We start from the raw sequence: 13,385 nt of genomic DNA, 5'->3' as shown, positions 1-13,385 counted from the left end.
GAGCTCACTCTGACAAGCTGCCCAGGTGCTTCCAACTAGTCAGAACTGTGCTGTTTCCTGCTTGTCCCTGGGGTGTCTGAGCGGGGATAAAGGACTCTCCCCTAACTCTGGGGATCATACAGGGGAAAGTTCAGCTCCGGCTTCTCTCATCAGCTGCAGCAGGAAAAACACCCTGGAGGTATCATGTCACTCAGAGTTGACCTACCTGGATCTCGCTGATCTGTCTATAACCATTAAGTGGAAAGTCTCAGATTCATGTAGACAAGGACCAGGAAATAGTGCAATTCCAGCTGACTGCAAGCCCTCTCTCTGTGCTAGAGATGATCCTGGTGTTGGGAGGGATGTCTGAGCGAAAACCAGGGCAGCTCTTTTTGGACCTGGGTACAATGATGTGTTTGGGTCTCTGGTCTCCTCTGGAATGTAGGGGCCAGGATGGACTCTTCCATGCAGACCCATAGAAGGAGCACAGTGAATAAGCTCTCTGCTGTCTGTCTATCTATCTATCCATCTATCTCAGTGTAGTAAGGAGATCCATTGATCCATTACCCCTTGGAATTCCTCATGGGAGAAAGCAGAAAATGTCAGCTGCTGCTCTCCTTACTTACATACCGCAAAGATTATAGATCCACATGTGTTTTCAGTGGCTGTGAATATGGGATGACAAATTACAGGCTGAGTCACATCCCTAGAGATTTTTAGAAGAAACAGTTTGCAGACACCTTCCGCCACTGCCCTCACGTCACTCCTTCCTCAGTAATCTCCATCAGTCACCAGCTGCCCCGGGAGGAGGGAGCAGGATGCTCCCAGATTCTTACTTGACACGAGTCAGGGAGCGAGGTCCTGTGCTAAGACACCATCAAGGTGAAAATGTGGCATGTTACAAGAATTTTTTAAACTTTTGGATCTTGAAACCTAAGGAAGAGAGGTTAACATAAGGAAAAATTTAGGGGCTAGGGATGACCTGTGTTGGGTACATCTTTAACTCAGCTTCTCAGGTCATAGAGAGACCTTGCATTTGTCGTCTCCCATCTACCAGTAGCTTTCGGTATGACAGTCCCTCTGTTCCAGAATATCTGGAGTCTGACTTAGCCTGTCCTTCCTGGGACAAAAAGACCACTATCCAGAGATGCGGCACCACAGAATCTATGATCTATGATCCAGTTGCCAAAATAGATGGTAAATAGCAAATCTTTATTGAACATCTGCTAATTGCAGTGACTTTGCAGTGACTATGCAGCTGTAGGCACAGGTGGTGCAAAATGGGAGGGATCTGTGGCCTCCAACCTCCAGGATATCTATATAAAATGATAAACTTTTCAAGGAAAACATTCTGCAGGATTTACCTTTTCAGTAGGTCATTCTTTTAGGGGTACTCAAAGCCCTGGCAGGGTTACAACCTATGCAGTTTCCAACATAACTGGATTCTCACTCCTTTACAGAATGGATGTGATAACCTGACCCCTTAGAAGACCACAAATGACCAACTCTGTCTCTGCCCCGCCCACTTGATTCCCCACCCTCATTCCTCTATCTCCAGCCCTCAGAGTTGGAGGGAAGATGTGGGGAAGACGTGCAGCCACAGGACCTCGGTGCTCAGCTGTCTCTCCAGTGGCTCACACCTCTGGCTGCCGCTGCTGCCGCTGCACGTGCTCCAAACGCTGCCTTTTGCATGTGGCTGCAGGGCTTTTATCTACTAAGCTCACTGCTCTTCTTATGCTACTGCATCCACAAAGCCTGGGGGCACTTTCCAGACGGGACCTTAATGCTCTTTCCTTTTCTTTCTTCCCCTTGTCTGGTATCCATTTGCAAACAGCGCTCCTGTTGTCTCCAGGTAAGAGGTGTCTTGCCAGCCTCCCCTATTCTGCTTTTTGCCAGTGCCATTTGGTTTGGTTTAAGAACACTGTGTCCTTTCACTTAATAGGAACTGTGGGCTCAAGTTAATCTGACGAGTTCTCCTAAGAACTAGATTTATTTCCCCACTGAAGTAATTGTGAGTAATTGTAGACAATTCCTTAAGCACCACTTCTGTCAGTGGATGTGCGTAAAGGCAAAGCAGTCTTTCCTGGGGCCAGGAAGAGAATTGAAACTTACCAAAAAGATGGTGGGTCATAGACTTCTCCTGAATCTTAATTCATCTGCCATCTCGTGTTGTGGGGCGAGAGAGGATGAGAATCAGAGCTGAATATCCTAAAGGGATCATGATGGGATGAAAAAGAAAATACTTTGATCTTGAGGGGGTCCAGGGGAAAATAATCAGGAGCTGCTGTAAGAACATGAAAAGCAATTTTTAAAGAATCTGGGATTTTATTAATCCTGGAGGTCTTCCATCTCATCCAGCTGGGGCCTAAATTGCTAGAACTTTGGTTCATTTGTCATTGACCCTTGAATTCACATGTGCCATGAACAACAAGAAGAATTAGGATATTATGGAGGAGGGAGGCAATTATCTGGCTGGAAATAGAAATCTGGGAGAATTTATTTTAGAGATATTCTCACAAAAAAATCTAGATCCTGTTGTGGGAGGTACATCTACTTTGAGAGTATGCTTACATCAGTGGAATCAAATCATAAACAATATCCAACTTTATGAGCAGTTGGGAAAGTATTTCTAGCATATCAATAATGCCATAAATCTTGACGCGGGCAGAGTGAATTATACAAGATGTCTCAGTATATGTTAAAATAACATTTTACATTTCATCAGTTCTTTGAACATATGAAAATTTTAAGGTCATCTGAGAGGCAAAATGTCTTACAGAATTTATTGGTATTCAGTCACCATAGGCTATTCGCTGGGTTTGAGAAGGGGCTGTGTACATAGTAAGGACATTTACCTCCTTGGAGCCTTAAACCAAAAAAAAAAAAAAAAAAGTGTATAACCCTTACACTTTTCCTTTCTGGAAAAAAATTACTCCAGCTTCCTTGGCCTCTTGCTTCCTATTATATCAGATAGATAAAGACTACTTCCAACCCCATATATTCCACTGTTCTCCCGGGATTTTAATATCAGAGCATTAAGTGTTCCTTCTCCATGTCACTCATCTTCTTCCCGAGGAAGGTTTTTGGGCTTCTTTGTTCCAGCTCTTGCCTCTGCCTCACACCAGCCGCACACATATGCACACAGCAAAAATTGTGATTTAATTTAAGCTTCAGTATGCTTTTAGCACATTGGCACAAACACCAGTAGAAGCTAAAATAGGAAAAAGTGTCATTTCCTGGATCTCTCGATCTGTAAACCTTCCATTTAGGCCTTGGTTAGACTTTAAATTCACTGGAAATCTCGAATCCTTGTTTGGATTTTCCCTGGTGGACAGGCAAACATGAGTCACAGTGCCTGGTGATGAGAAATGGAGAGTAAATATGTTCAGTCTGAGCTACACCACCAAGCTCAGGGACCTGGGAGTTAAAGCACTGGCTGCCTCGCCCCAGTTCTTTCTGAGGATGTCTGTAGAGCATGTGTGACAATCTATTCCTGTATGGTCTGGCAAGCACTTTTTTCTTCCAATATTTGTTTCATTCTTCCATCCTAGTAATAGTGTCATTCTCTTTCCACCTGCCATCTCCCTCCTTTTCCTAGTCAGCCTGAATATCAAGATCACCTGTCATTTATTCTCTTCACTTGAAATTCTGAGGAGTTACATAAATAAGTGAGCAGGATAATTATGGTCTTTTAGGTTTGAGACTTATCACTCTCTCAAGAAGTTAACTTAATTTAAATGTAAAGGGATGATAATTAACAAAAGTCAAAAAAAGCAGGAATAACTACCAAACCAAGATACAAAATCAGAGTTGATTTAAAGGCATGTGAATCAATCAGTTAACAGATATATAGAGAGTACCTCCGTGGGGCTGTGGGAGATCCAAAGACAGAGGATTGGTTACATGTCAAAGGTATTTTTGCAGACAGCTAGATGGAAAAACTGACTGTCACCACAGGAGTGGACAGGTCAGCAGGCAGATCAATATCCTGCCAGATGGATATAGTGCTAGATTGATAGCAAGACAAGGGGTTAGACAGATACATCTATAAGTCACTGGAGGGCTTGTTATATTGGTATAAAGATCTTGTGGAACATGCAAAGTATGACATGGGGGAATTGGTGGGGGAAGTGGAATAACATTGTCACGGCTAGGATAGGCATTATGATATGGTGCCAAAAACCACATGTAGAGGGAAAGAGCACCCATGCTTTTAAGGGGTCTAGGTATATGTCTTTTTCCAAAGGCTTTTATTCAGAGTGGCTTGCAGTCTGGCTACAAAGATCGCTGACTTTGTAGCCAGAACCCTTAAAGTACCCAGACTTAAATTACCTTCAGAATTAACTAATAAGAGACTCATAATCAATGGATTAAATGAAGTCAGGCTGCTAGAGGATGTCTGCTTAGAAATGTACAGAAGGACATTGATCCTTGAGAAATAATTGTTTCTGGAAGTGGTCAGCAACACTAACAGGAGGACAGCACCACGGACAGCTCCCAAACATTTCGGGATTGCCTTCTGCGTTTGGTGCCAGAAGCACTGGGTAAAACAGCCAGCTCAGGAATCCTCGGCACACTCTCTTTCCAGTCTCCATTCAGGACAACTAAGAAAACCCTTATATAAAATGTGCTCTCTGCTTGGCTTATAGTCTTTTCAATGAATTCTTTTCCTTACAACCTCGAGCTCAAGTCACACCCCTCCCCATCCTTCACCAATTCCCAAGATAGAGAGAAAAGAAGACTTTCTTGGCCTCTGACCCATTTTGACCTTGAGATTATTCAAGGACTAGAGAATTCCCCTAGGAGGTTCACCGTGCGGAATGAAAGGAATCAAAGAGCCAGATAAAAGAATTAATTGCATGTAAGAATGTGGACTTGGATGGGAAGATGTTTAAACAAGCTCTGAAAGAAGCAGGTTGCCAAGAGCAATTTTGTAATCAAAGGGGAATAAAAAAATTCACTTTAATCTGGAAAACACTCTATTTCACTTTAATCCAGAAAACATGTCTTCATGGTGAAGTGATCTTAAAATGGACTCACCAGCTGAAGTGGAAAAAAATTGTGTAACTGTTCAGCATGAGAAGGGACCACTGGTAAATGAATCAAGATGCTGAGGGGCCACAGGGAATGCCTCAAAAGGAAGTAAAGGAAGAGCTATCTTTTGTTTTGTATTTGAACAAGGTTTTGTGTTCCAGAAGAAACGTGCCTGGTTCTTTAGAAAGCCTGGGGATCTTTCATTTGAAAATTATGAAGTTTTTGGGGAACCTTCCAAGTTTCTGATTGTGAGGACAATATTCACTAGTATGAAATGTAGATATTCCTGGAAACATCCTTTATTTCTCCTTTATAGAAAGAATAGTCCCAAGAGTGTTGGAAATGGATGTTAATATGAACCAGTAGACAGTCCCTTTGGATTAAAATGTCCTTCTGACCCCAAGAACTCTTACATGAAGTGGTTGACCAAACAGTCATGCCCAACAGTTCAAAACTGTTAAAGGTCAACAGATTTGTTTTTTGTTCCCAGCTCTCCAATAGCTCACTGGATGACCTGGGATTTCACTGGTGCTGTTTCTCAGAGGTCTCTGGGTCAGTTTGCCTAACCAGGTATAAAATAGCAAGAGGAGTGTTTAGCCCAGGCCCGCAAGGAACCCTCTCATGATCTGATGATCATAAAATGTCTAGCACTTTATAGAAAGAGGCACTAAAAAATACACAGAATTCCTGTCCTCAAGAGCTGTTTGCGGTGTGGTCACTGCCCACGCCTTCTACTCTGAGCTTTAGACTTCCGGGGAATGGTGAATGTGCTAAAGCCAGTCTGATTTTGTTTTGTTGCAGAGGTGACAGACAGGAAGCTGACTATGGAGGAAGAGGAAGCCAAGAGGATAGCAGAAATGGGAAAGCCAATATTGGGTGAACACCCCAAACTAGAGGTCATCATTGAAGAGTCCTATGAGTTCAAGGTCAGGCCATAAATGAGATATAATTGAATAACAGAGTAATGAGGTGGGAGGTAGAAGGCCTGGAGTTCTGTTCCAATTTCACCGCTGAACATATGAGGTTGAAACTGAACAAATCACTTACCCACCCCAGTCTCAGTTTTCCTGTTTGTGACACGGGACGTGTGCTGGCCATTTGTATCCCAGAAATATTGTGAGGAACTATAACATAGCATATGGAATAAATGAGCTATAGAGCCCCCAAATGTATCATCATTTACAATTGTTTAATTGTATTTTTAAAGCAAAGATACTAAAAATCACTCCCCCCCGGCTAGGTTTATTGACATCATGACTGTTATTCTCGACCGTACTAATCTAAGTATCCAGGGTCAGTAGTCACAGCAAAAGAAAAAGAAAACAGAAGGACTATCCCAGAAGATGCCACCCAAGGCCATTCCATGCGTAACTTTCAGAACCCACGTGGAGCTCCCCCACCCCGGAATGAAGGGTGTCTTTCCTTCACCTGAAGCACCAGTCTCTTCAGTGGTTCTGAGCATTCTCACCTCATGGTTCCAAGTTTTTATCTCCCTGACAGAGTACAGTGGATAAGCTGATCAGGAAGACAAACCTGGCCTTGGTTGTGGGGACTTATTCCTGGAGGGACCAGTTCATGGAGGCCATCACTGTCAGTGCAGGTAAGAGGGTCTCAAGATGGGCACAGACCTTCCTGGGAGGAGCAGGCGGCTCCAGAGAAGGAAGAACACAGCCACATCAGCAGCCCGCCAGTCTCCAGGAGGGCTCTGTGGCCAGTCTTCCCAGCTTTTACCCTAGATGTCTGCCTTCTCACTGGGTCACTTCAGAAAGGAAGCATAGGGTAACTCAAAGGGCGTGGCTTTCTCTGGCTTTAAACCCTGGTTCTACTCTGTGAACTGGGTAAGCTATCCTCTCGGCACCTGAATTTCCTTACCCTAAAAGGGGACTATTGCTACCTTGCTCAGCAAAGAAAGTAGACAGCTAAGAATCTGGTACTGAACAGGAACTTAATAAATCCTAATTTCCATCATTTTGTTCTCTTGTTAATTGGGTCCTCCTTATCTGCAAAGTAGGGGGCTATTTTGATTTAGAGGTGTGGGAATCCAGGGTTTGTAAAATCTTTGCATTGATTCTGACAAACCTCCACCCTGAGTGATTCCAGAACTCTCCTTGGCATCTAGTGACAGGTTTCCTCAGGGGGTGCCCACAGCACAGCTAGTGTTCCAAAGGCTTGCTCATGGGTTGGAATGGAGCTAGGAGGGGTCTCGTCACCACCACGGATATTACCTCTCAGCACCACCAAGGCCTCCTTGTGCTGCCCAGAACTTCTGGCCTTGTCTCTTTTCATGAAGCTTTGTTGTCATAGCAACCCACAGGGTCACATCCCTGAGGTCCTAGCGCCAGAGTGGAAGTACAGCCAGGAAGAAAGGGCCACTGCCGCTGCATTTGCTGCCCCACTTTTCACATCACCTGCTTCAGATACTCCCAGTTCCCCCTCTGATGACCTTACTTTGCCCCTAAAGAGACAAGATGTGGAATGTAGGCCACATCATCTCACCCTGTCGTTTGAAAAAGGTTCAGAAACCAGAGGTGATTTAGCCCAGGTTACAGATTCTCTTCATGGCAAAGCTGCAGTTGGAACCCAAATGTCCTGACTCCTGTTCCCACTGGTTATGTCAAAACATGACAGAGGTTGCTCTGGACAGGATGCCAGCGTGCTCCAGCACATCCTCTCCTCCCAGACTGCTGACTTTGCAACTCGGCCCACATTTCCTGGCAAGGACAAGCGGGGCCCATCCCTGGTCTGTCCCATGGGATATTTGGGGATGGCGCTGGCTCCCTGGCAGGCCCACATGATCGGGAGTGACAGCTGTCCCGCTGGGGAGGGATAATGACCAGAACCACGAGGTCCCTGCAGCAGTCATGTCAGGAAAATTGGAGAAGAGCCCCGCTGGTGTCCAGGGAAGAGTGGGCACGCAGCTGGTTTTGCTTTTCTTCACCTTGGTGACCCAACGCCTGCTGCATCCTCCCTCTCTCCTCCACTGCCCTGTCGCTCTCGTGTTCTCACATCCTCTCTCTTTATCTCTTTCTCTTCTCTTTTTTATTCCCCTGTCCTCTCTCTCTCCCTCATGGTGCCCTGCATGCAAATTGACCAATGGGACAACCCAACTTGTTTTCCATTTCCCACCTGTCTTCTGCCCAGGAGAAAACAGAAGTCTCCATGCAGCTGATGGTGCTTGCTATGTGGGTTGGACTTGACTTTCTCCTGAATGAGGATCTGACCCCGTGGCCCTTTCCCTGGCCTGTTTATCTTGCCTTCAGCAGGGGACGAGGATGAGGATGAGTCAGGCGAAGAGAGGCTGCCCTCCTGCTTTGACTACGTCATGCACTTCCTAACGGTCTTCTGGAAGGTGCTGTTTGCCTGCGTGCCCCCCACAGAGTACTGCCATGGCTGGGCCTGCTTCGTGGTTTCCATTCTCATCATCGGCATGCTCACAGCCATCATCGGGGACCTGGCCTCCCACTTCGGCTGCACCATTGGCCTCAAGGACTCGGTCACAGCTGTTGTCTTTGTGGCATTTGGCACCTCTGTGCCAGGTGAGAGAGAGGGATGCTCGGGTTTGGAAAGAGGTTGTTACCTGATTCAAGTGACCCCTACCCTTGGCCTCATGATCTTCCTTAGACCATCTCAGATCTGAGCTTAACAGAGCCTCTGCCCTTAAGGTGCACAAAAGTCCATCAAAAGAGTCAATGGTATTATTAAGAATGAGAGCTAACACTCCCTGAGTGCTTGATGTGTCAGGCAGTACGTGGGCCAAGCAGTTCACATGTCTTACCCCTGTAATGCTCACCAAAACCTTACTCAGTAGGGACCGTCATTATCCCCACTTGACAGATGAGGAAACTGAGGCCCATGGAGGTTGTTACCTGTTCAAGTAGGTGGCCCCATTTCTTAACCTCCACATTAGATGAATAGGCCACAAACAATGTAACTCAGTGTAGATACAGTTCTCCTTCCATTTCCCTCCAGCAGCCTTGGAGAGGTTCAAGGTTAGCCTGCTTGAAGACGCGCAGTAGAAATGCCCACAAGCCTCCCCTACTTAGAAGGACACCTGTGAGTACAAAGTGTCTCCCAGCAGAACAAATGAAGAAGGTTCTCGAGCTCTTATCATTTCCTACGGTGAATTACACATTCTTTATTTTCATATAAACACCTGGAGATGAACAAGAGCAGGAACGCCTTTATTCATTCATTAAGACAAATATTTACTGAGCCTGGTACAGCCTGGTGGTCGTTGCTGGGACTATATTGGGAAGCAGGACAGACATGCTCCCCTCTCTATAATCTGGTGGAGTTTATAATCTAGTAAAGGAGACTATATTCAACTACTGTAATTCAAATCACCTCGATAAGGTCCATGAAGAAGAAATCCAGGTGCTGTGCAAGTATAAAGTGGGGGACCTCGGCTCGGCCGGGCCAGGGGCGGCTTCCATGAGGGGCTATGTGTCAGCTGGGCTGGGAAGGCAGCAGCAGTCATCAGGTGGAGAGGGGCTGCATTAGCTCAGGGTTCTTATTTAGTTCAGCTGGGGTCTCCAGGGTGTCTGAAACCCCAACTCCTGCCAGGGAACTGGCCTCCTAGTTGCCATAGGAAGAAAGAGACAGCATCTTCCTATGGGAGGGCGAGACTGAATCTCATCAGACAGGACTCTGCTGGCTAGAAACCCTTCTTGTGCCAAGAAAACATATCCTTCTGGAGAGTAACTGAATCTACATCACACTCTTGGAAAATTTCTTCCCCAAACCCCAGCACAGACGGGTAGGATTATTTGTACATTAATGATGCAAAAGGTTTGGCTATCATGGGAGTGCCTTGGATGGTAGGAAATTAGATGGACAATTGAGGGACGGCTTTGTGAAGGAGATGCCCTGTGATTTCTGTTCTCCAGGTCTCCAGGGACTGGGACTATCAGAGGGGAAGGAGCAGATATGGGTAAAAGGAACAGATGTGGGAAAAAGTTGCAAAGAATCAGAGGTTGAAAAACAAAAAGGTGAGGTCACAGGCAAGAAAAGGCAAGAGGTTTTCTCTGGAAGAAAATTGGCAATGAAGAAGCAAGCCAGGACAAGCCGGGCAATGGGGAGCTTGGGGCACTTCCAGGTCCTTACAGTGGCCCAGAGAACAGCTGGCCGTATTAGGGGCTTGAAGAAGGTTGTTCTGTGTTCCACTCAGCTGACTTCATGGCTTTGGCTGAAGCTCTTTGGATGTAGGGTGATGCTGTGGAAGGGGCTCTTCCATGAGGGTTTTAGAGTCAAATCTCTTGCTAATTTACCTTGAGTAACTTCCGTGACCCTTATTTTTCCTAACTTGTCAAATAAAAGGATGTCCCTGACAGTCCTTCTAGTGCCTACAATCCATGCCAACATCTCAAGTCAAACAGCCTGCAAGGCCCTGTGCTCTGGGACTAACTGCAAAGGCAGAGCCCCATCTTTGTTGAGTCCACAGCTCACCCTGCATGTCCCCAGGAGGATTCTCTGCCATGTCTTCTGTCCCCATAAACCCAGCACTTAGTAGCACAGTGCTGAGCCCATGGGTGCCATCACTGTGTGTGTTATGTGAGCAAATGTCCCATGTGATGGGCAATCAGGCACTTACTCCAAGCAGCCTCCCAGGATGTCAAGTTTCCCTGGGGAGATGTTATTGGATAGCAAACTCCCCTTCGTGAAAAAGTAGTCCGAAAGGAACAATAAACCCACTCAGTAAGTATCAGGACTGGAAGGACCCTTGGGAATCTTTCAGACTCAGGCAGATGAGGAAGGGGAGGCTCAGAGAAGTGAGGTGACCTATCCAAGGCCACAAAGCCTATTCATGGCAGCGCTAGGGTAGACCCCAAGACCCCGCCTCTCATTCCCGGGCTCAGCCCGCTGGTCCCAGCTGCTGCTTGGGCCTACTCACAGGTAGGCCCTCCACATCTCAGCCTCCCGCCAGCTCCCACTTGTCTCTGCCTCTTCCAGATACGTTTGCCAGCAAAGCAGCCGCCATCCAGGACGTGTACGCAGACGCCTCCATTGGCAACGTCACGGGCAGCAACGCGGTCAACGTCTTTCTGGGCATTGGCCTGGCCTGGTCCGTGGCCGCCATCTACTGGGCCCTTCAGGGACAGGAGTTCCATGTGTCAGCCGGCACGCTGGCCTTCTCTGTCACCCTCTTCACCATCTTCGCGTTCGTCTGCATCAGCGTGCTCTTGTACCGCCGGCGGCCCCACCTGGGCGGGGAGCTGGGCGGCCCTCGTGGCTGCAAGCTGGCCACGACCTGGCTCTTCGTGAGCCTGTGGCTTCTCTACATACTCTTTGCCACGCTGGAGGCTTACTGCTACATCAGGGGGTTCTGAGCCACAGAACCAGGCCTCCCACTGGGCAGGCCCAGGACTCCTAAGAGAAGGGCGCTTCCCTACCCAGAGAAGGGCGCTTCCCTACCCAGTGACCTCTCCCGGATACTCAGCCCTGGAGAGGTAGCATCAGGACCCGAGCCCCAGGAACTTCACCCGACTAGGCCCTGGCAGTGAACTGAAAGGGCAGAGTCAATCAATCCAACAGAAGGGAGGAAACACCCACTTTACAAAGTACTTAACTCAATACAAACCAACAACAGCAACAAATCCACCTCCACCCCATCTTCCCACCATGTCCCTGACCCATAGCAAAGGGCAGACCCTTTTGCCATCTTTTATTTCACCTTCTTCTGAATATTCCTTTGCTTCTACTTTCCTCAGGGGCAGGGTGTCTCCTGTCTGTCAAGTTCAATACATCACCGCTCTCACTCAGCCGGCGAGGCGTGAAAATGAGTCTGATCCACGTGGCTGGTTTGGGGTTCTCTTTTCATTGTAATCATGATTGTGGTTGCTTCGTTTCCCCATCAGGTTTTGCTCATTGATTGTTTGTTCATCTTGTCTTTCCTTTTGGAGGTTAGTGACAGAGGTGCTGTGATGGAGCTCAAGGGTAGAGGCAGGAACTTCCAGACACACACACTCCCACTCACACTGGGTAACAGCTGTCTCTTGCTCTATCCAGGTCCTGTCCGCCATCCCCTTTTTCCTCTGCACTCTTGAGTGGACTGATGGTGTCTGGGTGGTAGTAAGTTTGCACACCCGTGCAGGGCACTAAAGGACAGGGGCTGTGGCAGGAGCAGGAACAGCTTTCTGTCAAACTTCGGTCGAAATCCGGTTTAAAACGAGAAGTCGTTCTCTCCCCTGACCGGGCCTTTCAGATTCTTTCTGTCTCGTCGTGTCAATGTCTATGTGTTTATCCTTCTGCGGGAAGACCCTCCAAGTGGGAGAGAGGGGACAAAAATAGGAATGGGATGTGATGACCCAGGGCAGCTCAGGAAGCAGGAGGGATCTCTGCCTTCTAGAGCATCTTTGGCTTCGTATCGGAGGCAGGAGAGACGTCCACCTAGTGAGATCTCTAAGGGGGGAGATATTTCACGTCTGCACTTTTGAGAAATGTCAGTTTCACCACCCCTCACTTTCTAACCTGCCAGACTGAGAACTCTGAGTGTATTTCTTGATTTAATGCGAAAACTTAGAGGTATATAAGGAAATGAGGGGCTCCTGCCACCTCTCCTGAACGCTCGGGTCGTATGTGAAAGCATTTTCACAAGACAGGAACTGGAACTCCTCATCTCTCCCACATCCTTGCTTGTTTTTAAACTTCTGGAAGCACTTTTTCCAGCCTGTGGGCTATTTCTTGCCCCAGTAGGAGGAATCTTAGTTGCCATAATCCCACGGAGGCTGGGTTTATTGAAAGAGAGGTTGCTGTGCCCTCCAGACCTTTTCCCAACAAATTTTGAAAGGACCTGGCTTTAAAACACACACACACAAATGACCACCCATATGAAATCACCACAAAACTGCCCACAGATCTTTAGGCTTTCTGCATTGACATAAATACATTTTTTAAAGGAAAAGAAGAAATTAAAATACACCTGTTTAATTTTAAACACATTTTTTAAGAAAAAAAATTAAAAAAGAAACAGTGCTCATGTCACAAGCTATGTTGACAGTTGCTGGTGGAAATGTTGGGTTGGTTTAAAAAAATAATAAAAGCTATACTTATCTCTCTCTAAATACAGCTTGCCTCTCCCCGTGTTTCTTCAGGAAAAAGTCCAAGGGGCCACCCTGGGTTTCTTCTGGAGCTGAGGTGGTTGATGTGAAGGTGTCATCTCCTATTTGTATCTCCTCTTTGTATCTGTCGTCCCCTCAGACGCCAGTGTGCCAAACCCAGGATTTTTGAAGCGAAAAATGCTTCGGGAAATGCCACCTGTCAAAATCTGGACTTTGAGACGCTGGAGGACGTAAGGTGGTGCCGTGGTGATTAAAGGGGAGAGAGCTTTAGGTATTAGAAAGGCCTTGTGGGGCAGGAGTCCAGCGAGGCAAACA

At 46.9% G+C, this 13,385-nt stretch overlaps 1 protein-coding gene across 4 annotated transcripts in view; it reads left to right on the top strand.

Annotated features, from left to right (window-relative positions):
* The window catches only part of SLC8A3 (solute carrier family 8 member A3), a 140,887-nt gene extending 127,814 nt beyond the window's left edge, over positions 1-13,073 (top strand). For 2 of the 4 annotated variants that reach the window (XM_064486066.1, XM_031453956.2), the window contains 4 exons: positions 5,815-5,939; positions 6,514-6,613; positions 8,274-8,549; positions 10,963-13,073. In XM_064486066.1, coding sequence (XP_064342136.1) covers positions 5,815-5,939; positions 6,514-6,613; positions 8,274-8,549; positions 10,963-11,339 — 878 coding nt within the window. In that variant the 3' untranslated portion in view covers positions 11,340-13,073. Of the gene's footprint in view, positions 1-1,803; positions 1,832-5,814; positions 5,940-6,513; positions 6,614-8,273; positions 8,550-10,962 lie in introns of those variants that run through there. The other 2 variants (XM_010976585.3, XM_064486067.1) reach the window with 2 other exon arrangements.
* Positions 13,074-13,385: the final 312 nt, after the last annotated feature.

This window comes from Camelus dromedarius, chromosome 5, assembly GCF_036321535.1.
Source record: "Camelus dromedarius isolate mCamDro1 chromosome 5, mCamDro1.pat, whole genome shotgun sequence".
NCBI lineage: Eukaryota > Metazoa > Chordata > Mammalia > Artiodactyla > Camelidae > Camelus > Camelus dromedarius.
This window is presented reverse-complemented; position numbering and strand designations above follow the sequence as displayed.